We start from the raw sequence: 25,346 nt of genomic DNA on the forward strand, positions 1-25,346 counted from the left end.
CTGAACTGTATCAAGAGTCGGACACTCAAAACGACTGAGACATCCAGGCACCCCGATTTCTGTTCACTCTCAAAGCTTCTCTAATCAAGAGCTAAATGTACATGACTCATAGCTTCTACCTTTAGCTTGTATTGTTATTCAGTCTGGACAAGGCCAAGCAGGATTGAAAATGGTTAATATCTTAATTCTGGCAACTCTGTGTACAAGGTTCACGGCAGGAGAACACTTAGAAATTGCCCCAAAGTATAACATCCCTTTAATCAGAGGGGATGTGCCTCTCCCATATCGCTCATTTCAGTGCTTAGTCATCTCTTTGATGTGGGAAACAAAGGCGAAAGAAAACTTTAAGCTGCCTTATAATTTACAACCCATTGACATACTCCTGAGGCAGGCAGGGACCTTCCTCTACGAACTCAATTGCCTTGATGTTAATTCAAGCTAACTTGTCCGCAAGTCAGCTGTTCCCTTAGGGAGGAGACGGGCTTTCCTCAAGCACTGGGGGGAGGGAAAGCAGAGCAGAAAAGCTTTGGGAGAAAACTGGTACCCTCCCTTCCCACCACTCTGGCCCAAACCCCTCTCTCTGCCATTCTGTACCCCATTCCAACAGGGGCAAAGTGCCATGGCGGCAGAACCGGTGATGGGGGGGGGGGCCTCGTCCACGCGTGAAAACGGCATGCAGGAAACGGCTAGGTTGCTGGGCACCTGGCCGAGAATGGGGTGGGGTTCGAACAGGCAGCTCAAACTTCAAGAAGCGGTCACTAGGTGGACACATCTGTGGGGCTCTGCGGAGGGGCTGGGCGAGTTCACCTAGCCTGAGGCGGTCCCCAAAAAGGAAGCTTCCTTCTCACCAAGCCCCCACCAGCGGGCACCCCTGAGGTCATGACAGAGTCCTGCAATCTACTAAGGTAGGAGCCTGTACTGGGTCTTCAGTAAACTCCCCCTCAATCTGTTTTCCTGTCCAAGTCCAGTCCAGAAACACCTGCTGAGAGTCCGCCAGCTCATTCTGTGGGAATCTACCACTTTGAGACATGTCCTGTCCCAGTGAGGGATCTGTAAGTGGCTTTTGCGTGCTTACATCCGGGGACCATGTGGTCATGCGTGGTCCCTTAAGGGCAAACCTTGGGACTGAGTGCGAACTCTCGGATGCCCGTGCTGGGCACTACTGCTCTTACGGGGGCTTTACCGGGACACAGGCGCTGAGATCACTCCTGGGCTGCAGAGCAGGCCAAGAGCTTATTAACTGAGCAACTGTGTAACTGATATGTGACAACTTCTATTTATTCCACCACTTGTTTTTTCTCGAAGAAAGAACATACACAAGTGTGGAGCCCCTCCGCCCACCAGCATCTCCCTCCCTTGCCTGTGCGCATCCGGCTGGAGGCAGCAGGCTTTCCCAGCAAGGGGCCATCTGCTGCTAACTGGAAAAGGACTAAATTATGTCCCGCTTGGATGCTACCTCCTGGCAGCTCCCGAAGGGACAGACTAGGGCCGTCAAAAGGCTTTTGTTCTAAAAAGGAAACATTTTTGAGGAGGCTACCGCTTTTAACTGGGAATTGACGTGAGATCTAGAATTTGATAGCATCTTTCTCCTGAGAACCTCTTTGGGCTTCATTACTGAGTCTTATTAACTCACATTATATTGAGAGTTGGTTGGTTTAAAACCCGGAGGTAAAATAATACCTTTCTAGACATGGACTCCTATGAATTATGGAAGTGTTATATAAAGTCACCAATTCTCAAGTTTAACAAGACGACGACAGATGGCTAAGAACAGATGTGCATTCCAGGGAGTGGAAGCCTTGTGTTTTGGGCAGACTTTAATGATTTTTTTAAAGGTGTGGGGCTTTGAGGGACATTAAGGGAATGAATATCCTATAAATCTGCAGGCATTTAAACCCCTGAATCCATGAAGACCATGCATTTACCGAGAAGCTTCAAATCAAATCAGACAACCCATAATACTCGGTGTAGAAAAACGTTCCAGCTTCCATAATTCTTTATTAAATATTTGACAAGTTGTATCACTTCTTTACAACGACTTCATTTTGTCACAATACTCTTTTGCTGTCAGGAAAACAATCTACACTTTCTCTTCAGATCTCTTAAGAAAAATGAAAAGCAAAAAAGGATTTGTTCTTAAACAAAACTTTTCCTGTGTGTATCAAATTCAACCATAGTTTAAAGCTATTCTGATTGTGAAAAGGAGCGTTATCCAGAAGTTGTCTTTAAAAAATTTCGAAGTAGTTTGGTTTTTAATCACTGTATCAAATAGTACTTGGCTTTGTATTAGAAGGTGGGGTTTATAATAAAAAGTTATGAAACATGGAGAATTCATTTGGAATGCTTGAAACTTTTCACCTTAAAAGTCACTGTTTTTTTCATGTTTCGTTTGGTAATAAATCCTGAATTAAGGAATGACAGCCTATTAGCATCATTTTTCCTGGTGTTCTCTCAGGCTCCGAGGGTCAGAAATCTCAGGACACAGCTTGGAGAAAACTGTCGAAGGACTAAGCTCTCACTCCCTTTCGAAACCAGATTACTCAAGAGGTGCAAAAATGCTATACAAATATATACATATATATTTGGATAGCATATGTATGTATATATGTAAATACATATCACATAAGTAGTAGTAAAGGAAAAACGAAGTCACACAAAGTTAACATGAAGGAAACCGTGACGATCTAGGTGAAATTAGTCTGAGTAAGAGGGCAAACTGGCTTCTACAGGAACACAGATGGCTGGAGACACAAGGTTATGGTCATCAAAGGCTTTCAGTGCTGACCCAAGGCTGAGATGCAGTACACAGAGGTCTGTAGCCAGTGTTGTTAGATTCCCATCGATACTTAGAAACATAAAACCAACAAACAACAAGACCTGCATCTTAAACGTGCATTGCTTTGAGCTTAACACCTTTCACAAAGGATCAATGTCTGAGAAGCTTTCTTGGAAAATTTCATAACAAACAGAGCTATCCTCTTCCGAGAGAGAACATTACACAAGCTCACGTCCTAATGCTACGGCATTGTTTCTGACACTCTGAAACCACACTGGGGTGGGGGTGGGGCGTACGCAAGGGTATCTACAGTGTTCGTTAAGGTGTAGATAAATTAAAAAAAAAAAAAAGTGGTCCGAAGTATATCACATTTTCTTCCCAGTTGTAAAATCTAAAGTACAAAGTGGGGTTTATTGGGAATTTTAAAAATGCATCTCTGACCTGAAATTGGCAGTTTTGACATGACTTTATCAGGATGTACCCCAAAGCCTGAATGAGACAGAGGTAGTGCCCGATCTCCCGGGGGCCGAGAAGGGAGCAGGCCAGGCAGTTACTTGGCGCAGCAGCTCCCCCTACTGACGAGGCAGGAAATGATACCGGACAGTGGTGCCCTCCTCTCCCCCATCAGGGCATGGGTTGTGGAGTCAGGAGAAAAGAAAGAGGGTGCCTAGCACCGTGGGGAGGGGCTCGAGAATTGATGAACCCATGCTCTCCACAGATTCTGAAAGTTCAGAGGTGAGACACAAGACTTAGGACAATGGTGGAGTCTCGTGTTGAACAGTTAGTAACTGTTGGAGCAATCAGTAATTGGCTGCACATGAACTTGCCTTTCAAGAGAGCCAGTCTGGATCTGGCAAGCTCAAACAGCTGGGGTACATGTTGTCTATTTAACAACGTGAGATGTAGAAAGAGGTTCAAATATTTTGCAAATCATTTCTCTGGCTCCGTCACTGCATCCTTATGTGGGAGGAACAATCTGCGTCAGGCGCTTTATAGCATCAGGAATAGCTCCTGTTCCACCAAAGGGCCTTGCAAAGAGAAATTAAAGAAGCGTCTTACATTCTGGTGATCTCGTTCAGGGCTGGCTATAGAAAAGGAAGTTAACGGAAAATGTGTCAAGGCGGAGTACAACTTTGAAACAGACAACTGCCTCGTTGGCTCCTATTCCAGAGGCAGCCGGTGGAGAGGCAGCGCACGATGGGAGCTAATCCAGACTTCCCCAATTCGCCTGGAGGCCAGCGAGGGCCGGGATCGAAATCCTGTAGTTGTGAGAACTCTTGTCCATCACGTGGTTGCCCCCGAAATTAGCTTCTTAACCTTGTGGCAAAATGACCCATAATAAGGGCACCTTCTTCAGGGTACTTAAAAAAAAAAAAAAAAAAAAAGCCAGATTCGGGTAATTTTTAAGAGAACAGGGGGAAATGGAAACCGTGGACTTGGAAGACGCGCCAGGGCTAAGGGTAATGAGAAGAGGCGGCCTGTCCTCCCGGCCAGGGCTGCGGGGTCCCCGGTGCGTTTTCCTAACCACCACCTGCGACTCTGCCCTGGAGGCAGCGGAGAGTGGCCCGCAGGACGTGGAGGAAACCGGATCTAGGACTGTTTTAGACCGAGTGAAACATCAAGAATTGCTGGGATGAGGGAACCTTAGGTGTGGATTAAACGCGAGAACGAAGCAAAAACAAACCCCAGACCCAGCACTATTCAGCCGTCACTGACATCCAACAGTTAGGGGAGGAGGAACGGACCCGTCATGCACCATGACTGCCTCTCCAGTAGTCACAGGCGTTCATTCTTATCTGCTCCTGGCACAGGAAGGGTCTTGAGATGGGGTTTTCGTTCACATTTTTAACGCTTTGCCTAATTTGCATTTACTAAGTATTCTGATTTTTTTGAGTATACAGTTCACAAAATGACAGCACCCCAGGTCTTTACCTAGAATCGCAGGCTTTCCCCCATAATGACATGATCGCTCTCAGAATCTATGCAAGCACTGGCTTTGGCGGGAGCCCTAGAAAGGCAGGCCTCTGGGCCGTGAAGCTTTACACACCGGGGTTTTTTTTTTTTTGCCAGGAGATAATGGTTATATTGACTGAAGGGGGGAAAAATCCCGAAAGTAGATAAAAATAATAAGCAATGTTGTTTTTTCTAACAAGTCAACATCTAAGTTCTCTGGCCACTGTTGGATAGTTTTAAATCAATAGGAAAGGGGAGGGCCAGTTCTCAGCTCTGCACAAATCCTCCTTCCCTCAGACCCCTCCGACCCCCGTGTCTCTTTAGACAGCTCACTTAGAACCACAAACGTTCCTGGTTCCTCACGAGCCACCCAGAGCTGGCGAACAATGAATTTCTTACACCAAAAGGTCCCTCTTATATAACAAAGGGGGAGGCCCCGAAACCACAATCCACTGTCTTATCTACTGAGTGGCAAGAGATCACATGTCGGGGGGTCCCTGCTCACGACAGGGTTTAGGACAACCCAGGTTAAAGGGACAGCAGGGCTGCCGACCCTGCCACGCTGCCTCAGGCTTTGTCTTAGAACAACTCGGGATCCCACAACCAACGCTCACAAGCCCCGAAGGGTCCCTACAGCGTGGGACCCTCCATCGCGGGCACCGGCAGCTTCTCCGCGCCACCGCGGGGGGGTCCACTCAACAGTTCCTGCTCACATTTAATCCAGCACAGAACAGACAGCGCTCAGGAAGTACACGGCATCGGAGAATGCAGCGTGTCCTGGGTGACAAAACCCAGTTAGACGAAGCGTGCGTTAAATTAATCTTGGCAGTTGAGTAGAAATCACAAAACAACTGGTAGGGGACAGATCTGCAGGCTCAGTTTCACATCCGGGTTTGATACACCAGCAGCCAGATTCACAACCGAGAGATACTGCACCGGAGAGATGTGTGCAGGGAGAACTAATCATCACATTTAAGGTCTAGGATTCAACAACAACCCCAAAACATTGACAAAACCAGGTCTGACCTCCATTTAGAACATAAAGTGCCTTTAGAACTGGCGCAGCGACAACATTAGTTACATAGCTACCGTTAGCAAACGCGCACACACGGGACACGACACAGATCTGGTTTCCACAGTTTCAGATCAAGCAGGTGCCGAGGGCTGTCCAAGTGTGTCTACGACACACAGCAAAGAGGAAAAGGAAATGAAAGAATTGCTGTACAGTGTCACAGAGGGTTAGATAATTTCTCTTCTGAGAAAGGAGAGTCCAACCCTGCCTCAAATGTGTTCTAGCGCATGGAATTACTTCCAAGGAATAACGGTGTGATTCCTTCAAGTCAACAGCAAATGTGTCACACTCAGGTACGATTCTCCCAGCCTGGAGCTATTATGCTAAATTTGCACACACACACACACACACACACACACACACACACACAGACACACAAATGTAATGTCCAGTTTGTTTTCATTCTCTCGGAGTATGGAGAAAAGTATCACAACGTCTAATGGTACAGTTTAAGTTCTCTCAAAGTACTTGTCTGTAGGTACTGGGGCACAAAAATCAGTCCTTCAGTTCTAACAAAGCAGGGAGCAGGGGGTGGTGTCCAAGTACTTCAAAAATAAAAATGTCACGGACATTAAACCTGGTATGAAATTCAAATACAAAAAGAAATATGCTCACTTTTCCAAGTACACGAGACGCCTTTAATTGTAATGAAATAACATCTGAAAATCGGTCTAAATCATTTTAAAAAGTAAACATGAGCTGTAATACTATACCTGTAGAGTGATTAATCCCATTCATTGTCATTATAAAGTATGTAAAATATTTATTAAGGGCTTTGCCTACAGAGGCACAACATAAATAGAATGAGACCTCCTGAAATGTTATTAGTGTCCACACCAACCAGCTGATGATTCGTGGTGGAAAATGCAGGAACGCGACCTGGGACCGCCCAAGCCCGAGCCCGGGCGAGTCACGGGCGGAGGCCCCGCTCGGGGAGCCAGGCCGCTGGCTGCGGCTGCGGCCGCTCCTCCGCCTCGGCCTCTGCAAAGTCAGGTGTTGGGCAAACGCACAAGTGCAAGCGGGACTCGCTCGATGAACAACCACCCCGAGGAGGGGGGGGTGCGCTTAATCCACCCCCTCAAATCCTTGAGCGTTTTCCACGGCCATGAGAAGCTTCTCTCGTAAATCTTCGAAGGTTTCATATGGAGGTAAGTCGAGGCGATTAAAGCTGCAAAAGTAACAGAAAGAAAGGTAAAGAGGCATCCTTCCCATCCTGCAGTCACGGCGGCCTGACCTAGGTTTGCCTATGGAGGCATCTGGAATTTGAGCAAGAGGGTGCAGAGATCGTCCCAACGATTCTGAGTCTCTGCCATAAACACCAGCCATGAGGGCAGCTGGGCGGGGGGGGGATCAGTCGGTTAAGTGTCCGACTTTGGCTCAGGTCACGATCTCACGGTTGGTGGGTTCCAGCCTCTTGTTGGGCTCTGTGCTGACAGCTCAGAGCCTGGAGCCTGCTTTGGACTCGGTGTCTCCCTCTCTCTATCTGCCCCTCCCCGGCTTGTGTTCATCCTCTCAAAAAAAAAAAAGCCCAGCAATGAAAGTGTCCACACCGAAGAGTCTACAGAACCTACGAAGGAGAAAAAGGAATTTTCTGAGGTCACTGACATCCTTGCCGAGTTCCAAACCCTCGAACATAAAGAACTTACATGTTAGGGATGCACCAAGGCTGAGTCTGTTTCGTATGCTCTGGCTTATTCTACACTAGCCCCCAAGCTGAGTGCTTTTCCTGACAGTAACTCATGCTGTTTTCATTACAGGTCTCTGAGGCGGGTAACGGTTTCTCCAGATTCAGGTCCCAGAGCGTAGAGAGGCAAAGTCAAGAGGTCCGAGCTCTCACTCCCAGGAAACCGGACTCTCGGGGTCTCCTGAATTCCAATGCTAAGCTGCCTGCTCAAAGTCAAGCAAGCAATGGAGATTTGGAGTGGAAAGCTACGTTTACAAAAGCCTCTAACTATCTGGAGGTGTGTTCAGCTGGGGTGTTAAAATCAGCCTGGTGACAGAGACGCCTTCAAACAGTGGCCTCCGCGAGCGGTGAAGCACACTGGTCTATGAAGGCAGGTTCAGACGCCCGCTCTGCCACGTGCCGGCTGCGTGACCTTGGGCCCGTTACCTTCTCTGAGTCCATTCGTCTGCTTTTCTGCGAAATGGGGACATTGCTCTCAGGATGCCAGGAAGGTCAAAGCAGAACACGTGTAAGGTGTTCCATGCACCAGGCAGGTGCCCAAAGATGGTGACCACTGTTCTCTCTCACTCACCATTCACTGCATAATGCCTGCATGGGGCACAAGGAGTTAGAATCGATATCCGTGGGGGTGCAGTGCTGACGTGTACCGGACGTGAAAACGGCCATACTGCCATGGCTAACGATGGTGTTGAATAAGAGCGAATGTTTGTGGAGCAGACCAGTCACCACTGTTAAGTACTCTTGGCCTATCACCTCGGTGAATGCTAGCAATCACCCCTAGTTTAGAAAAGAGGAGTGGAGGCACAGAGAGGTTAAGTAACTTGCCCAAGGTCACACAGTAAGCAGGAAACCCAGGACCGTGCCCCAGGCTGGCTCCGACATCAGGCTCTGACCAGTGCTTGTGGCGCCTCAGCATTTAAAACTCCCTCCCTGCGCAGACCCATGATTCCAGATGTGAACAGCACATGTCCTGACGTTTTAAAACTAACAGCTCTCAGCAGCCGTTAGAATTGGACACACATCCCCGGGGGGCCATTCAGATTTTTAAGTCGCTAAATAAACACTAGAAGTTACAGCAGAGGAGAACATGAGGCTTCTCAAACTGGAATTTCTCAGAAACCCAGGAATCCTGAAGACGGAGTCCAAAAGAGTTTTCAGTTTGATAACCGTCTCAAATGTTACCTCAGCAGCTGTCATGACAGAGCTCCTTTGGCTGACGGCACTTAGAAACAGCCTGTCCCAGGGGCACCTGGGTGGGTGGCTCAGTCAGTTAAGTGTCTGACTTCAACGCAGGTCGTGATCTCACGGTTCGGGGGTTTAAGTCCTGTGTCAGGCTCTGTGCTGACAGCTCAGAGCCTGGAGTCTGCTTTGGATTCTGTGTCTCCCTCTCTCTGCCCCTCCCCGACCCATGCTCTGTCTCTCTCTCAAAAATAAATAAATATTAAAAAGATAAATAAAAAAACCCTAGTCTGTCACAGAAGCTGGCCTTACACAGTCCAGGGCCTGCGATCCCCGTGGGGCCTTGTGATACATTCTCGAGGCTGTGTGACCATCTTGCTGCGTATGATCGCTGCGGACAATTATCGTGACGGTCATATGGGTTAATGCATATAACGTGCGCAGGACAATGCCGGGAACACAGTAAGTGCCTGATAAGTGTCTGCTGAGCCAGGAGTCTGGCTCTGACCTGCCACTAGCCAGCTGAGTGGCCTCCGTATTCCCGGCCGGCCTCATTTGCTCATGTGGAAGATGGGTGGGCTGACTGAGGTCATTTTTAGTCTACTCCAAAGAGCAGGTGGGTCTGTGATTCTTTGCAAGGTATAAATATCCAAGCAGTGACCTTTGATAGGACAGTGAAATGAGGCCCTTTAAAAATGTCAGATGCTCAGGAATTACATCTGAGAGGTTTATGAGCTCTCCTGGTAAATCAGGTCTTTATTCTGAAGCTTAATGGGCAATTTTAAATTTCTACACAACCTGGAAGGGATCAGACCTGTCTACAGCCAAGGTGACGCAGGTGCTGTTGCTGTAAGCAGCTGGCAAAGCCCTGTCCGTGCAGTACAGAGCTGTCTGGGGGCCGGGCTGGGTGCAAAGCATCCCCCCCCACCCCCACTGGGAAATAGGCCCAGCCCTGTCAACCCTCTTCTTCACCGGGTGGGAGTCTGAGCGTCAGCAGGAAGATGCCTGGTCGCTTGATTTCAGGGACCCGCAGAGAAGCAAAGGGGCTCCGCTAAGAGCCCACCGGGCTGCTTTCCTCCCGTGGGCAGACCTCCGTCCTTCCTAGGGAAGGGCGGGGGGTTTTACACTCGGTCTGCCAGAACTCCTAGAGGGTTCCCCCCAAACTAACTAAGTCCAAACCTCTGGGGACAGGACGCAAGCATCAGTAGATTTTTTGGAAAACTTTCTAAGAGGTTCCAATGCGCAGCCGATACCGGGAACCACTCAATTCAGAGCTCTTATCTGGGCAGCACCATGTTTCGGGCGTGACCCAAGCACGTGGACTCGGAAACGGAAGCAAAGTTCTACAGTAAAGACATCTGTCCACGGGGGCACAGAGGGACATGGGCTGGACGCTCGATTATTTGGTTCTCTTCAAAGAGTCTCCCAAGAAGGTGAGCCGTTATCAGGAGGCAGCAGACCTGGCACCGTGGCTGGCGCGCAGGCTCTGCTCCCGGCACAGCTGAGCTCCCAGCCTGCCTCTGGGGGTCTGGGAGCCGTGCGATCCTGGCGCAGGCGTCCTCTGCGGGGACGGGCGTGCCAGCCTCCAGGGGGCCGCCGCAGAGAGTCAATAGCGCCCGCGCCCGCTAGGCGGCTGTGGCCAGCAGGCGAGCAAGCCTGCCTAGCACTAGTAGCCCAGGAGTCTGGGAGTCCGGCATCACTCCCAGGGGTGCTGGGGCTCCGCTCAGAGCTGCCTGCCTTCCAAACGCAGGCTAGCATAACCCAGAAAACTACCGTTGAGTGGGACCCTGTTTGGAATAAAAGCTCCACACTGCCAACCCCTTCTCCCTCGGGAATACAGGCGGGGAGGCAGGGCGACCGCCACGTGGGACAGCCTCCAGCTTTAGGGACAGTCGGCTGGCTTTCAAGGGTCAGATGGGTAAGGGCCACGTTCATTGCACTCAGTCACACGAATGGTATAAACGGGGAACGCGCTCTCTCCGGGAAGGCGAGGGAGTCTGCCAACCCCCCGCGGCCAGTTTTCTGCAAATGCACTTTCAGAATTGCTGCCTCGCTGGCACTGGAGGGCAGGGGCCCGTTTCCCCACCATGAGCGTTCGCGGCACCGTGCAGCGCCCTGGCTCCGGGAGGCCCCCCACCGGTGAGGAGAGCGGGGCTGTGCAGCCCACCACTTCCGGAGGGTCCACTTCCACCCGCTTCCTAAGAGCAAGTCTGTGGGGATGCCAAGGCCGGGATTTGCAAGCGCTCCCTGAGAGCTGCGAAGTCTCATTCCGGTGCCGAGGGTTTAGGGGACTCTTCGGGGACACTGGGGTCCCCTCCTCCCGGCCTGCATCCTGGAGGCAGGGCTGCCCTGCTCCTGCCCCCACCCCCTCCCCGAGGAAGCAGGCCTCTGTCGCCCTCTCAGGCTCCACCAGCCACAGTCCTGTGGTCGCTCAGTTCCAGAGCTTTAGGAGCTCCGGATGGCATGACAGGTCTTTTAGAACAATGGTTCTCCAGGGAATTTCATCCCAAGTTTTGGGGATAAAAACCATGTTAAGGTTGGAACAAAACCCAGTCTGTCAGTGAGGTGTGAGAACAGCCATATCCGTGTACGGTGGATACACGGCGGAAAACCGAGGGAAGGGTGGGGTCTGGGGGCAGACGTCCCCAGCATGGGGGGGTGAGGCTTGGAGGCAGACACCCCTCCCAACCGCAGCATGGGAGGGGGGGGTTGAAAGGAGGACTCCCCTTCCCAGCATGGGGTTGGTGGGGAATGGAGGGGGAACCTGTCCCCCCAGCATGGGGGGGTGAACTTTAAAGAAGGAACCCCCGACATGGGGGGTGGATTTGGAGGAGGAACCCCCCAGTATGCAGAGCAGTTAATCCTTTATGAGCCAAATACACCAGCTCCTTTCAGACCATGGTTTCAGTTTTACCAGCCATTATTCTAAAATTTACACTTGGTCTGCTCTCCATGGGCAGGCAGCACAGTACTCTAACCTCCAGCCCCGCATCGGCACCAGCTGAGTATTTCAAACACGATTTGCGGACGCGGGTTTCTGTCACTCACCACGTGTGAGCTCTGGGCAGTTTGTCAGGACTCCCCCATTGCTCTATTGTAAACAGCTGAGGACCATTGGAACCTAGACCAAAAAAGAGAAATCAGTGCTGAGCGTGCTCAAGGTGGGAGAGCTAAGCTAAGGTGGGGCGGAAGGGAAGGAGGTGGGCGGCGCGTGGGGACAGCCTCCCGCCTCCAGGCAGCGCGATGACGTGCTGTGGGGGATGCAGGGGCCTAGACAGCCTCGCAGCACAGACCCCGCACCGCGTTCAGAATGGAGGCGCACCACGTTTAACAGCAAGCGCAAGTGCAGCCTTCCAGCCGAGCCCTGCAAGCTTACACAGAAAGCTATGGTGGGGGTGGGGGGTGAACTCCGGACTTTAAAGCATAAAAAGTGAGCTCCTAACAACTGTATATAGTAAGCTCTGAGGGGTTCTGTCTCCTCGAGGTAAGGAGCCCTTCAAGGGACACCAAAGCAGGAAACAAGAGAAAGAAAAGACGGGGCCGGGCGCCTGGGTGGCTCAGTCGGTTGAGCATCTGACACTTGATCTTTGGCTCAGGTCATGATCTCAGGCATGGGATCGAGCCCTGAGCTGACAGCATGGAGCTTAGGATTTCTCTCTCTCTCCTCCGCTGCTCACAAGCTCTGTCTCTCTTTCAAAATAAATAAGGTTTAAAAAAAAAAAAAGACCAATTTTTCTGTGTACTAAACCCAAAGCCCTCCCTCTGCCTAAGGCAACACCACAAACATTCCTGGAGGCAGCACAAAGTCACCTCCCCACACGAGTCCTTTGTGGGGACCTACAGGTGACACGGTCTGGGAGGCAGAGCTGCACGGGCCGCGGCGGAGCCCGGCTGGAAAGTCACAGGAGGAGAACTGGAGCCATCGGGACCCCGCTCACCGTACAGTTCGGCGAACCCATTCATGGGGACTCGGGACGTGCCGGTGACGAACTGCAGCAGCCGGATCCGCTTCTCTGCATCCATGAGCAGCACGGCCTGCGAACAGAGGCAGAGGGTCGTTAAACCCTGCGGGACACAGGCCACACGTCATCATCGACACCATGGCTGAAGACTGAGGCTGGTGACTGAAAACAGTGTGTTTTTCATGGGCCCCAGAGTTACCGCCCGTGTGATCTCAGAGAACGAGAGATCGAGACGTCTCTTTCTTCTGCCGACAGGTCAAAAGAAATGAAAGAGCAAACTCTTTGATGGCACGGAGCTCACGCGTCTGTGGGCGAGGTGTGCCCGTGCCCCCAGGCCAATTATAACCACCCCCCCCTTCCTCCAGGGTTCTAGAAGCGCCAACCACCGGGAAGCCCAGTTAGGAGGGGAGGTCTCAGACTGTAGACAAATCCTCTAAAGGTAACATTTTATAAAAAGAGAGGAAAGCAGAGGCCAGGATCGGCCTCTAAATTAACCCGTGTATGCTAGGCATCTGAATTATGACAAGAATCGCATACATAGACAGGTGGACTAGGCTTTGAAGACTCCGCTTTTAAAATCTTCTCTCTTCAGCTGGTTGAGCGTCCGACTCGGGTCATGAGTCTGGTTTCAGCTCAGGTCATGATCTCAGGGATCATGAAATTAAAAAAAGATTTGGGATTTCTTATTTCTGGAGGTAAATAATCAAGCCCCCCCCCCAGCCCTCCCCCCCGGAATTATTCTTTAGAAGGCAGTTTATGGTCTCTCCCTTGGTCTTACTTAACTCACTCCTATTTCGCTTCTCTTCTCAGTGAAAAAGAAAGCAATTGTTGGCCCTAAAACAGTAAATCAAATTTCACTTGCATCCTTGACTAAAGGATATAAAGATCAAAATATTTGTTGGAATTAACAAAAAAAAAAGGGGGGGTGGGGAATGATTTTTGAGCCAAGTGGCATCTTGGAACAGTCCATCCCAAAGCAAGTTTTGGCTCGAGAGGCTTCCCATTCTTCTACTTTGGTGGCCCAGTTCGGACCCTTGAACCCAATTACCTACTTCACTGTACTCAGTGGGTTCCTCAAATAAAGCCGCTTCAGTGAGGTGGTCAAGGAAGGACAAGGTGCTTTGACAAGGACGGACCGCGTACGGGGTGGCTGTCGCCTAGAGCGATGGGAGAGCAGCAGGCAGGGCTGCTTGCTCCCCCAGGGGCCCCAGTAGCAACAGGGTGCTGGGTCACAGAAGCAGGACCATGGGAAGGCAGCACAGGGCCCTGAGGCCCAAGCCAGGCCGGGGACAGGGATGGCCCCAGCAGCCATGGCCTCACCTTCCAGAACCACTGAATGACAGGGTGGTTTGGGCAGTAGCCATTCTTATAGATAGAATGTTGTCTCCAGTCATTCACGTCCACGTCGCCAAGGCCGCACATCAGCAACTAGGAGGGAGAAGCGAGACGTGAACGGGGCACGTGCGAAGGCCCAAGGAACCACCCACGGAGGAACGGCCTTTCCTCAACACCAGCACTGTGTCGGGGCGCCGGCAGCAGCTCTTAAGAACAGAGGACGGGGACGTCATTCTCCTCCACCTCAGGGAAGAGGCCGTGCAGGTAACGGGGACCCAGTTCTAAGGTGAGTTCAGGCCACAGCGGCTCTCGGTGCAAATGCCACCTGGCGTCTGTCTCCTGCCCACCCCACTAGTCTGAGCTGGGTGTTCAGATTTTCTTGGGCTTCGTCTACAGCTGCTCATTACTCCGGTTCCCTTGCTGAGAGGTTATGTGACTTGGTATCTGAAACGTCTCCTAACCCACAGGAGAATCAGTGCTTTATGGCCACCAGAGCCCCTCTCGGCCGGCTCGCTGTCCAGAAGCGCACCTATACTTCTGCGGTGACCGGGGCAGTCACCGGGGCACAGGTGTGCACAGCGCTCCTGCCGAGGCACCGGAGGAAAATGGAAGGAGAACTAAACCAGACGCCTGAGAATGGGTCCTGGGCCTGACTGTGCCCAAACCCTGGTGGCTAAACCTGGGAGGTCATGAATTGCTCCCTGCCTCAGTTTCCCCACCTGTAAGATGAAGGGATTACAATTTATGACTAACAGCATCTGCTTGAAGTTCCTATTTCAAGATGAAGGAACAGAAGGCTAGTCTATGAGAAATGCTCCCTGGCTGTGGTGGCCGGGACGGACGGGGACAGCTTCTGAGCTGACACAGTCTTCCTCCTCCTGCTGCTCTCGGCAGAACAAAGGGTGAGAAATTGCTGGTGCTTTTGAATTTGATAGTTCTCGTCTCGGTCAACACAAAGAAACTGGAATAATCCCATACAAACCGCCTCCTGCGACTGCCTTGTTGTCTTCCAAAATTCTCCCTTACTCAATATAAACAACGTCAAGTTCACAGAGGCACGGTTCCTCGGCCCCCGATGTTCACGTCCTGGCCAAGGCCCCATCCGGCTACCCCCGTATGGGCAGGAGGCCCAGGATCTCAGCAAGCCCAGCCAACGGGCTATCTCAACCTTGACTCTCTCAGCAGCAATCTTCCTCGCCCTGTGCACCTGGCCATGAACCCAACTCAGCTCAGCGGCCTCTACTTATCCTGTGTGTCCCAGAACTGCCCTCTCCTGAGTGAGGAAGCGACAGGGGACTGCTTTTACTGTTCCCTACTCGAAGAATGACAGCCTGTAAGGGACATCTATAGTGCAATCCATCTAAGCTTACTCCCTAAACCCTGTGGACCAGAAAATAAAATCTCAGTTGTGAAGCAGTGGAGACCACTTTAAAAATACCCACTTTATACAGAATGTTTAAAATACAAACCTCCAGCTCATTCTCGTCAAAAATTTTAATCAAATCAATCGGAAGCAGTTCTGTGAATCCCTGAAAGAAAGGAAGAAATCGCCTTAAACACCTTTTTCCTTGAAAGAGACAAATTTTACAGAAAAAACAAAACAGCCAGAAAACACACATTCTTTGCTGATGACTTAGGGATCAGCAATAGTATCCAGCAACTGTAATTCCCATGCATATAGCAGAGTCATGATATAAAAAGTTTGAAAAGCGGGGGAATCTAGAAGGTTCAGATATTTGAGTCATTTCAGAAATGCTTTGAAAATATAGGTTACTGTAGGCAGGCGAGTTCCAAAAGCCGCCTATGACAGCTATGAGTCAGTGTGCCCTAAAACGCACAAGCCACGGATGTGCAAGAGAACATGTTTAAAAATAAGGTGCTGAAGGCACAGAGAGGAAACACAGGCGGTGGCGGTGTGCTCCGGGGCAGGAGAGAGGAGCACAGAGATGCGGCTCCAGCCCCGGTGAGCGCTGATAGCTGGGGTGGCCGCTCCCTGCTGCTGGGTCCCCATGCACCTGGTTTCTGGGCACGGGATCACCCGGAGCAGGGCCAGGAACCTGCCTCCTGGGGTTCTTATGTAAACAAAGTATAAAACTTGCTGCCCCCTTGTATGTCTAACTCAACCTTTTATGCCGTAAGTCCCTGAATTTTGTGAGTGGCCTTGGGCTTTACTTGCTGCTGGAGGTGACGCGCTGGGGCATGCTGGGGAGGGCGTCACCTAAGGAGGACCCTGCACTGGTTCAGTGGAAAATTTATAATGTGCACCTGGGGCTCGTTCCTCGGTTCTCTTTAACGTAACTAAAGCGGTTATCGAGACTAAAAACGAATTTCGCTTTTGGTCAAAGTGAACCATTATTATATGAATCCCCCCCACCCTCGGCGAGGGGTCTGGGAGCACTACTGATGTGAAGGATTTGGATCTGAGGAGCGTCTGCTTCACCCCTTAACGGGGTGACAGCTGGCACATGACGGCCTGGTGTTCCGATAAAAACCCAGCCGAAGCAAATGTGTTTCACGTGTACGTGTGTGGAAGTCTGTGAGGAATTAAAGCAGCAGCAGCAGAGCAAGAGAACACCGGTCGAAAGAAAGGGTGGCCCACGGGGTGAGCCGTGTGGGCCCAGCCTTTCTGTCGTGCATCCCCACTCCCTCGCCCATCTTTCGGTTTGCAAACATTGCCCCCACGCCACGCCACGCCACGGAGGAGAGCCATCCTCCCTCAACCGAGGACTGACGGCGCACAGCTTACCTCCAAGAAGGCGTTCATTTGCTTCTGGACCCTGTTCACAAACCTCCACTGGATGACTAGGCTGCAGGAGAAATGAGACAGTATTTAACCACTCTCATCAGCATGGGCACACGCTGGTTTCTTCACACCTCCTCAGCAGGTGAGGGGAAGGAGGGGAAACGGGGGCGTCTAGCGCTGTGGCACCGTTAACTCATTCTTTCAAGAGTAACTGGAACGTATGTGGGAAACCTAAAATCTGAGCATTTAAAAAATAATTTATTCCCCTCAGCCAAGCCTTAGTTTACCAATGTTGCGTATAAATGTGACCACGTGGAGAAAAGGGATAAAAAAGGTTGTGGAGTAAGAACGTACATGCGCACAGTATGTGTATACACACATGAACTCACACCCACATATGTATAAACATGTACATACATTTTCATTTTTTATTTTAGGAGGGAGGGGGGAGAAAGTGAGAGTGCGCACGTGCAAGTGAGGGAGGGGCAGAGAGAGAGGGAGAGAGGGAATCCCACACAGGCTCCGCACTGTCAGCACAGAGCTCGATGTGGGGCTTGAACTCACAAACCTCGAGATCATGACCTGAGCCTAGGTCGGAAGCCTAACTGACCGAGCCGCCCAGGTGCCCCAACACGCACGTATATTTTTAAAAACAGTCCTCAGTACAACATACCCTGTGATATGGTACGTTCTGTTAGCCAGTGTACTGGATTCCAACGGCGCATAACTTATCAGCAGTATAATTTACACTAATCCTTTAACACCAAAACTTGGAGCCTTAATGGTAAGGCCTCCTTAAGTAACAGAAATCCAGGGGCGCCTGGGTGGCTCAGTCGGTTGAGCGTCCGACTTTCGCTTAGGTCATGACCTAAGCGGTTCGTGGGTTCGAGCCCCGCGTCGGGCTCTGTGCTGACTGCCGGCTCAGAGCCTGGAGCCTGTTTCAGTCTGTGACTCCCTCTCTCTCTGACCCTCCCCTGCTCACGCTGTCTCTCTCTCTCCTAGAAATAAATAAGACATTAAAAAAAAAAAAAAAAGTAACAGAAATCCACTGCGACCATTTTCTCTGTGACAAGGTTTAGTGTGCGGCAGAATTTACTGCACCGTGAATCCATGCTGGGTTCCAGTGAAAGCATTTTGCCGTGGGACGGCTTGAGGGCCTTGTCAGAAAGGCCGCGGCCCTACCACGTGGCACCACGGCAACGGGCGCTGAGGTCCCGTCCCCTGCACAGCCACGGCTCGGACACATCAGGCCTCTGCACCTGCTGCCTGAGTCACCTGAGAGCCTTCTTGTACCCGGGGGGACCCGTGTGTCAGGAAGCAGGTGGAGACGGCAATCATCCTTTCTTTTCCCACCACATTTGAAACCTCAAACTGCAAAGAACGATGTTCAACATGCATCACAGTGTCCCAACCCTCAGACTGCTGACCCCAGGCCCCTCCAGGGGCAGCGTTTTTAAAACATCCATTCAAAGTCTTCGGATGAAGTCTTCGAATGAAGACAAAGGCACGTGCTAAGGTGTCATCATGCCTGAGACTGTCCGAGTTCAGAACAAGTGTGGCAATTAACATGAACAGGTAAGAACTGCAGGACCTTACGCTTTTTTTGTTTGTTTGTTTTACTCATAAGCATAGCAAACTTTTAACCTGTGAGGGGAGAAGCCTGCTATGTAATAGTGCACATGCGCTGCAAGGGCCTCTAGGCAGAGGCCCCAACACGCTCTGTCTCTTCCTACTAAGGAAGGACAGGTTTTTCTTAGTGGAGGACACTAAAAGATGCCCAGACTCTCGGCCAATTCTCTAAGTTCAAGTCCTCTGACCAATGATGCCGAGAAGAGAGGAAGGAACCAGCTGGATGAGATGGAGTGCCAAACGCAGATACAGGGCTCAGGCCACCGCTGCAACCGGCCCAGAGCAGGACCTGGGACCCAGGAAACCAAACGGCTGCGCCGACCCTAGTGAGAAAGATCCCAGACTTGTGTGCTTGAGGCGCACACGCGTACCAAGGAGGAAAATGTAATGTGCCCGACAGGCAAAGGCCTTCTGGCTGGTATAAAGGCCCGAGGATTACTTAACAGCTGGATTTCCAAAGGACTAAACGTTTTGTTCCACCAACCGAGGCTGAGATCAGGTTAAGAAAATTAGAGCGATCAGAAAGAATTCATTATGTTGGCACATATGAGTTTCCCTACTCATTTTAACTCTTTTCTTTCATTTTTTGATGGAAAAGAGGTCGAGGGAGATGGAATATTTTATTTCTGGTTGTTCCTAATTTTACCCCACTGGCTGTTGGCACCATGGTTCATCACTGCCAATCTCAAGTTTAGACCACTCACCCACACACTCCCAAAGCGTGTTTGCCATATTACTCAATACTGTGTACTTTTTTTCTCCTTTTGTGACTCCTTTATGCAAGGCAGCTCACTGAAGTCATGATCCAAGTCAAACTTTCCATCCTGTAATTCAACTTCCTATTAGCCCAAGCCACAGAGGAATTCCCAGTGTTGAAAGCATGCCCCTGACACACATGAGCTGTCTTGGTAAAAAAAGGACACCAACCAAATATGCTGCTCAATGTAATAAAAAGAGAAGACTGTAAATATGTGTATACGTACTCAATATATTCCCTTTTGTTTTCATTTGTTACCATTATTTCGGACCCATTGGGCTTCAGATCCACTTGATAGGTCTGTAATTGCAAAGATAAGACAACGATCACCATCATGAAGTTATTTTGCACGTAAGTGAGTAATAACGTCTTACTACAAAAGGAAGATAAGCAAAATTCATTCAGAAACATTTTCCAGCAAATGGGCTCTGCGTACAAAAGATTATCTAATGAGGCTTTTACATTGTTGAGATGTTACACATTGAAAGATGTTATCATCAAAGGTGAATTATTTTGTGGTTATCTAAGAGTTTTAATTGTTCTTCTACATCACCAACAATGGAGAAGAGCAACATTTTTTCATCTGCTATCATTCATTTCTCAAGCAATTAATTACGTTTCACAGAAGAGACAGGGTACGCTCATCAAGACTACAGAGATCCAAGTTCTAAGGCACTTTGTTTCCGAGAATTAGATTTTATATTCATAAAAAAGGATGCACGGAGTTTCTTTCAAAAAGGCAAAGCACAGGGCCTTAAAAAAATAAAAGTAGCTTCAGGAGCAAGGTTGAGGGATGGATTTTCCTGCTGTTCTGAGAAGCCCTGGGCCTTCTGTGCATCTGGACACCTCCTGGCCTACAGCCCGGGCAAGCTCCCTCCCACAGGGCCGCCCAGGATTGTAAGAGCAAAGCAGCTGAAAGCGAGTGTGGCCTTGTTCTGACCTTCAGGCCGGCCCTAACTCAATATCATGGTGTATAAGGCAATAACTAGCAGAAACCAAGGGAGGGAGGGATCTACTTAATGCTTACTCTTAGAGAAATTTTACAGAAAAAAAAAAAAAAGAAAAAAGAAAAAATACCACCCCCAAGTCCCCTATTCAAAGACAGCCGCATTGATGTTTTGCTGGGATCCCTTTCTGCCCCCCCCCCCCCAACCCCCGCCCATGAATAACTGGTTATTTCTGAGAATGAGCCAAGCCTGTGGAGAAGGTTTCGCAGAGTTTCTGGGTCCCATCCATCACAAGGGATAGAGATTCCAACCTGTTATGCCATCTGCTTTGGCAGAGGTCACACCCAGGGACACACTGAGCCTCTCTGACCCGAACCCTGAGACCCTGCTCTCCGGATCATGCACTTGATTACTGCTCTTGCTCACGATGCGACAGCTTTCTCAGTCAAAGCCCGTTGGTTATCGGTCTTGTCCCTTTACATTTTCCTCTTTTTCCTACTTCTCTTCATTTCAGGGAGGGATCCAGTGTCCCCACCACACGACTGAACTCCCATTTTCTACGATTTTCACTTCAGCTCTTGATCGGCCGTGATATGGATTAATTATTGCATTTTTAGTTTCCTCAAGCCCTTCCTGACTGCCCACTTTCCCCTTCCCCACACGGTGTTCCTATCTCCCTGTGGCTGTCTGACTCTGTCCCGTAAGTGCCATGGCGACCTTCAAGGGTGGTGGACAGTTGTGTGTAGGGTGTGAGGTGGGCACATTAATTTTTTTAAATCTTTACTTTTGAGAGGGCATGAGCAGGGGAGGGGCAGAGAGAGAGGGAGACACAGAATCCCAAGCAGGCTCCAGGCTCTGAGCTGTCAGCACAGACCCCGACACGGGGCTCAAACCCACAAACCGTGAGGTCATGACCTGAGCTGAAGTCGGACTCTCAACCGACTGAGCCACCCAGGGGCCCTTGGTGAGCACGTTTCTTGGCAGAAAACCTTTTCAGTTCTTTGACAGCTCTCTAGAGATTTGCGGACAGTATTCATTTATCCTGCTGCACTTTTTGGTAAGCCCTCGATGGTTTTTCCTTTCTCCATTTATTCCTCCTCAAAGACTGCACTGCCGTTCCCTTTCAGTAATGGAGTCTTCCCATCACATCCACACCGAGCAAGTTAATAAATCCAAGCCCGCTTCCTGGGACTGAGCGGTCTTATGCACAGTTCGGCAATACCAAGATAGAATTTTTTTCCAGGGGCTGCAGTTTCCAGCGAGCTCTGGAATGAGAGGATGAACCAGAGAGAGGGCGGGCAGAGAGTGGAAAGGAGAAAAACACCTCTGGGGCCTCTGAAAGGAACATGTAGTGATGAAAAGGGCAGTCAGCCAGCAGTGCAGACTGGAGAGAAATGGTTCTTCCCCACCCTGTTGGGGGAGTCTAATTACTCCAACCTTTTGGGAAAATAATTTGGCAACAGGCATCAATTTTAATGGGCACAGCATTCCCTGTCATAATACTTTCTTTTAGAATTTACACCAAGGGGGGGAAAATTGGTCAAATGTATAAAATGTATACTCCGAGATTATAATTATGCGGCCTATATAGCAAAATAACGAAAGCGCCTAGCAACGGGGCATGGTTACAAAATGCACAGTCTAGGAAATGGAATTCAGTGTAGCCACTTTAATGGAATACTTCAGCATTTCCTGACATGGAAAGGTACCTAGGGCATATTCACAGTGGACGTATGCATCGTGCAATCCCATTCTGTAAAAATAAAACATCTTGGTGTGCATGTGTTTACAAAGAGTAATTCTGGAAGACATGCATCAAAACTTTAATCGTGAATCTTCTCTAGGTAAGAAACTGGATGATTTTTATATATAGTTATCGTACTGCTTTGATGTTTACTATTTAAGTCAGTATTCTGTAATCAGATAAACGACTATAACTGTTGTGGAAGGAAAAAAGAGGGATCATGCTGTCTGCTAAGTAAGGAGGTCAGGCAGGCAGTGACTGTGGGCAGTGGTTTGGCTTCGCAGTGAATTTTTTTTTTAAAGTTTTTACTTTATTTTGGAGAGGGAGAGATCACGACGTGAGCCAGTCAGACGCTCAACCGACTGAGCCGCCCAGGCGCCCCCTCGTGGTAAGTTCTGATGGCGGGTGTCCCTGGGAGGCAGTGCCGGGTGCGCCAGGGCAGGCAGGAGGGGATGGTTTTCAGGTCTTGCTCCCAGAGCCTGGCAATCGGGGTCTCTGAGCCCAGGCTCTCGGTGGTGCTCCAATCCTGTCCTGCCTGAGCTGCTCACAGACAACATTTTAGTGGGCAGTAGCGGCTGCTGTTACAATTCCACTTTTTAAACTGACTTCCGAGGGCCAAACACAGATGGCTTCCTGCGGTCCAGGCACAGTGTTAGGCTCGTCCCAGGGGACATCACTAAACTATCCCAACAAGGAACGTGCCATTGCCTCCATTTGCTCATGGATCCGGCGACTCTGCAGAAGTGGAGAGAACCAGGGTCAAGCCCAAGTTCATCTGATTGCAAAGCCCACAGCCCTGCGGTGGCATCTGCTTGAGCCCCTGCACATAGATTACTTGGGCCAGCCTCCATCTCTGCCCACATGCGTCCAACCATCGTCCTATGCTGCTGTCCTGTTCGTGGGGTCCCCCACCCTTCACACTTTCTAAGTCAGACACAGTGGCTCCAGGAGGGCAAGGGCTCGTGCTCCTGACGACTGCACGGCAGCCCAGCTGGGCGAGAGAAGCAGGTTTGTCCATCAGGGCTCGTCCTGACTCCCCAGTCCCACGGGCCACATTACAGGGCCACGCTCAAGTGTTAACGGTGCTTCAGAGGCGGCGGCTGACGCCTAGCGCTCTGACACAGGCTACGAAGGCCCTGGCAGACGGAGCCAGCGTGCTGCTCCCTGTGTCCTCTGTGCCTCTTCTCTGGGGTGGCTTCCTGCCACCCTGTGTCCCCATTATACAGAGTACACACTTCCTCTGCGACACTGGCTTCTGGGCCAGTGTCCTTGCTGTCTTGTGTCTGAACTCAAGGACCCAATGAGAACAGCAGTAACACAGTGCCTGCACACAGTCTGTACTTCGGGAAAAATTCTCTCCATCGAGACTGTGAATTCGATCACAGGAAACTCTCAGGACATGGGACTCTCACGGAACGTGGCAAGTTCAAACTCTGGCTTCACACGTACCCCCAGATCTTTCCAGGATGACTTATGTCGAGTGTCTGAAGAGTCTGCTGAGAATCCGGTGGGTCGTATCAAGGGTACCGGCTGCGGGCGGAGCAAGGTGCAGCTGCTTCTTGCCGTATCCTTGGGCAGTGCACATGCTGGGCAAACGGCCGCCTGGTGGCGGGTCAGGTGCCTCACGAGCCCTGTGGGATGGGCCTCGGGGGCCAGGCCGCCTCAGCCTCCCTGGCCTCTCCAAGCAGACATGAATATGGGTCGAGACTCCTGAGTGAACCTGCCCTTCTACCTTCGCGTTTCCCGCAGCTGCCACCTGTGCACCTCCCGGACCTGGAATCTGAGGAGCCAGGGCACCCTTCCGTCCCGGAGTCGCCTGCGCATTACGCTCCGGGTGTGGTGTTTCTGGGCGTCTGCCAGGACCTTGCCCCGCGTGTCGCTCATCTCTCCCATTTCTAATTTCTGCCTTTCACTCATTCCTGTCCCCCGTGCGGACTTGCTCAGCCTTTTTTCACGCCCGACCCCTGAAGGGCCCTGAGAGCCCCCTCCCCCTCCCTTTCTTCCCATTAAATCTCAATAAACAGATCCGCAGGACGCCTGTGGTACATACCGGAGCCTTTCGGGAGCAGGGCCACAAACCACTGTAATGGCTGAGACTCTTGTCCTCTAAGAACTAGATTTTACCGCCCTGGGGGTGACATCACCCCAGCTGAGAATGTACGCCTCATGTATGCAGGCCGCTGCTCATTCTGTCCCTTTCCTCCTACACGGCTTTGCAAGAGTCCACCTCTCCTTCCGGTGCCTTTTCCAAACAACTGGATCAGATGCTCATTTGCTGAGCTGGCAGTAAAGAATTTCTACTTGATGTGACTCTGAAAAAGTGACGTCTCCTGTGGGCTCTGGGCGCACCGGGTGCCCAAGTGCGTGGTGTTTCCTTCTGCCAGGCACACGAAGATTGCTCAGGTGCTGTAACCTGTTCAGTGGAAACATTCCTAAGAGGCCCTGGAAACCAGCGGCTCCAAACTGTCACTGGCCCGGATGGAAGCAGATGGCACAATAATGACAGCAGCTGCAGTTTCTTTCCACAACATGACGACTGCCACCCAGCTCTGTGGCTGAGGTTTCCAGCTGTGGGAGGAGAACACGGCGGACAGCACTGAGGACGGCCCGCCGCCCGTAGGCTCCACTTGGGTGGTGACTTCTCGCCACTGAGGACAGGACTGTGTTTTGGCACAAGGGAGGCGTGAGCTTCCTCTTAGGTTCAAATAAATGGCGATGTGCGGTGCACAGCTTCGCAGGGGGCCTGAAGAGGGGAGACGCTTGCACATCGGTGGAGGCCCACGCTGGTCTGGAGTGTCCGCTCAGCACCAGACGCTGTGCAGGTGAGTACACAGTGGTGAGCAAACTGCACACCCAGGGTTGCAACTAGGCTGCATTTAAGGCTTCCACCAAAACATACAGCGAACCGCACAGCCGGCAGTGCTGTAGGCCACGGGGAGACAGGCACATACTCTGAAGGATTATGGCCAGGGATCAGGGTCGGTTTCCTGCAGGTAGGAGGCAGTATGTTCCCAAAAGACGGAACAGCATGAGCAAAGGTCCTGAGGCGAGAAGGAACCTGGTGTGCTCACGAAGTCCAATGAGACCAGACGCATGAGGAGCAGCTCAGTGATGCAAAATACCACCTGAACACAGAGCAGATGGGGCAAGGCCATGCAGGACCTCATGGGGCCAGAGAGCTGGACCTTTATCTTCTGCTGTTTCTGGCAGAGGGATGACATGACGGTTTGTCCATCCTGAAAAGACCAGTCAGCCATGATAGGAGGCCAAGCTGGATAGAAAAGCCCAGAGAGGAGTGGACGAGACGAGCTGGTAGCTTAGACGGGGGTGCTGGGGTGACGGACACGGAGAACAGAAGGATCTAAGATGTATTTCGGCGCTGAAGTGAACAGGGCTTGGGGAGGGAATGGAAATGGGAGATGCGATCCATACATATCGATCTTACTCCCCTAAGTTCCCTCTCAATTTCTTCCCAGAATGCAAAGTAGAGAACATGAGCTCCCTGTTAATCAGCCTGGCTTTCTTTTTTTTTTTTTTTTTTTTTTTTAATTTTTTTTTTTTTTTT

General features: G+C 50.7%; 1 protein-coding gene across 4 annotated transcripts in view; it reads right to left on the bottom strand.

The window, feature by feature from the left end:
• Window positions 1-6,547: 6,547 nt before the first annotated feature.
• NEDD4L (NEDD4 like E3 ubiquitin protein ligase) overlaps window positions 6,548-25,346 on the bottom strand; it is a 338,691-nt gene continuing 319,892 nt past the window's right edge. For all 4 annotated transcript variants that reach the window (XM_039230506.1, XM_039230505.1, XM_039230503.1 and 1 more), the window contains 7 exons: window positions 19,317-19,390; window positions 16,708-16,768; window positions 15,431-15,490; window positions 13,947-14,054; window positions 12,603-12,699; window positions 11,713-11,785; window positions 6,548-6,969 (listed from right to left, as the gene is read on the bottom strand). In XM_039230506.1, coding sequence (XP_039086437.1) covers window positions 6,867-6,969; window positions 11,713-11,785; window positions 12,603-12,699; window positions 13,947-14,054; window positions 15,431-15,490; window positions 16,708-16,768; window positions 19,317-19,390 — 576 coding nt within the window. In that variant the 3' untranslated portion in view covers window positions 6,548-6,866. The remainder of the gene's footprint in view (window positions 6,970-11,712; window positions 11,786-12,602; window positions 12,700-13,946; window positions 14,055-15,430; window positions 15,491-16,707; window positions 16,769-19,316; window positions 19,391-25,346) is intronic.

Source organism: Hyaena hyaena, unplaced genomic scaffold (assembly GCF_003009895.1).
Source record: "Hyaena hyaena isolate Hyena2069 unplaced genomic scaffold, ASM300989v1 scaffold_47, whole genome shotgun sequence".
NCBI lineage: Eukaryota > Metazoa > Chordata > Mammalia > Carnivora > Hyaenidae > Hyaena > Hyaena hyaena.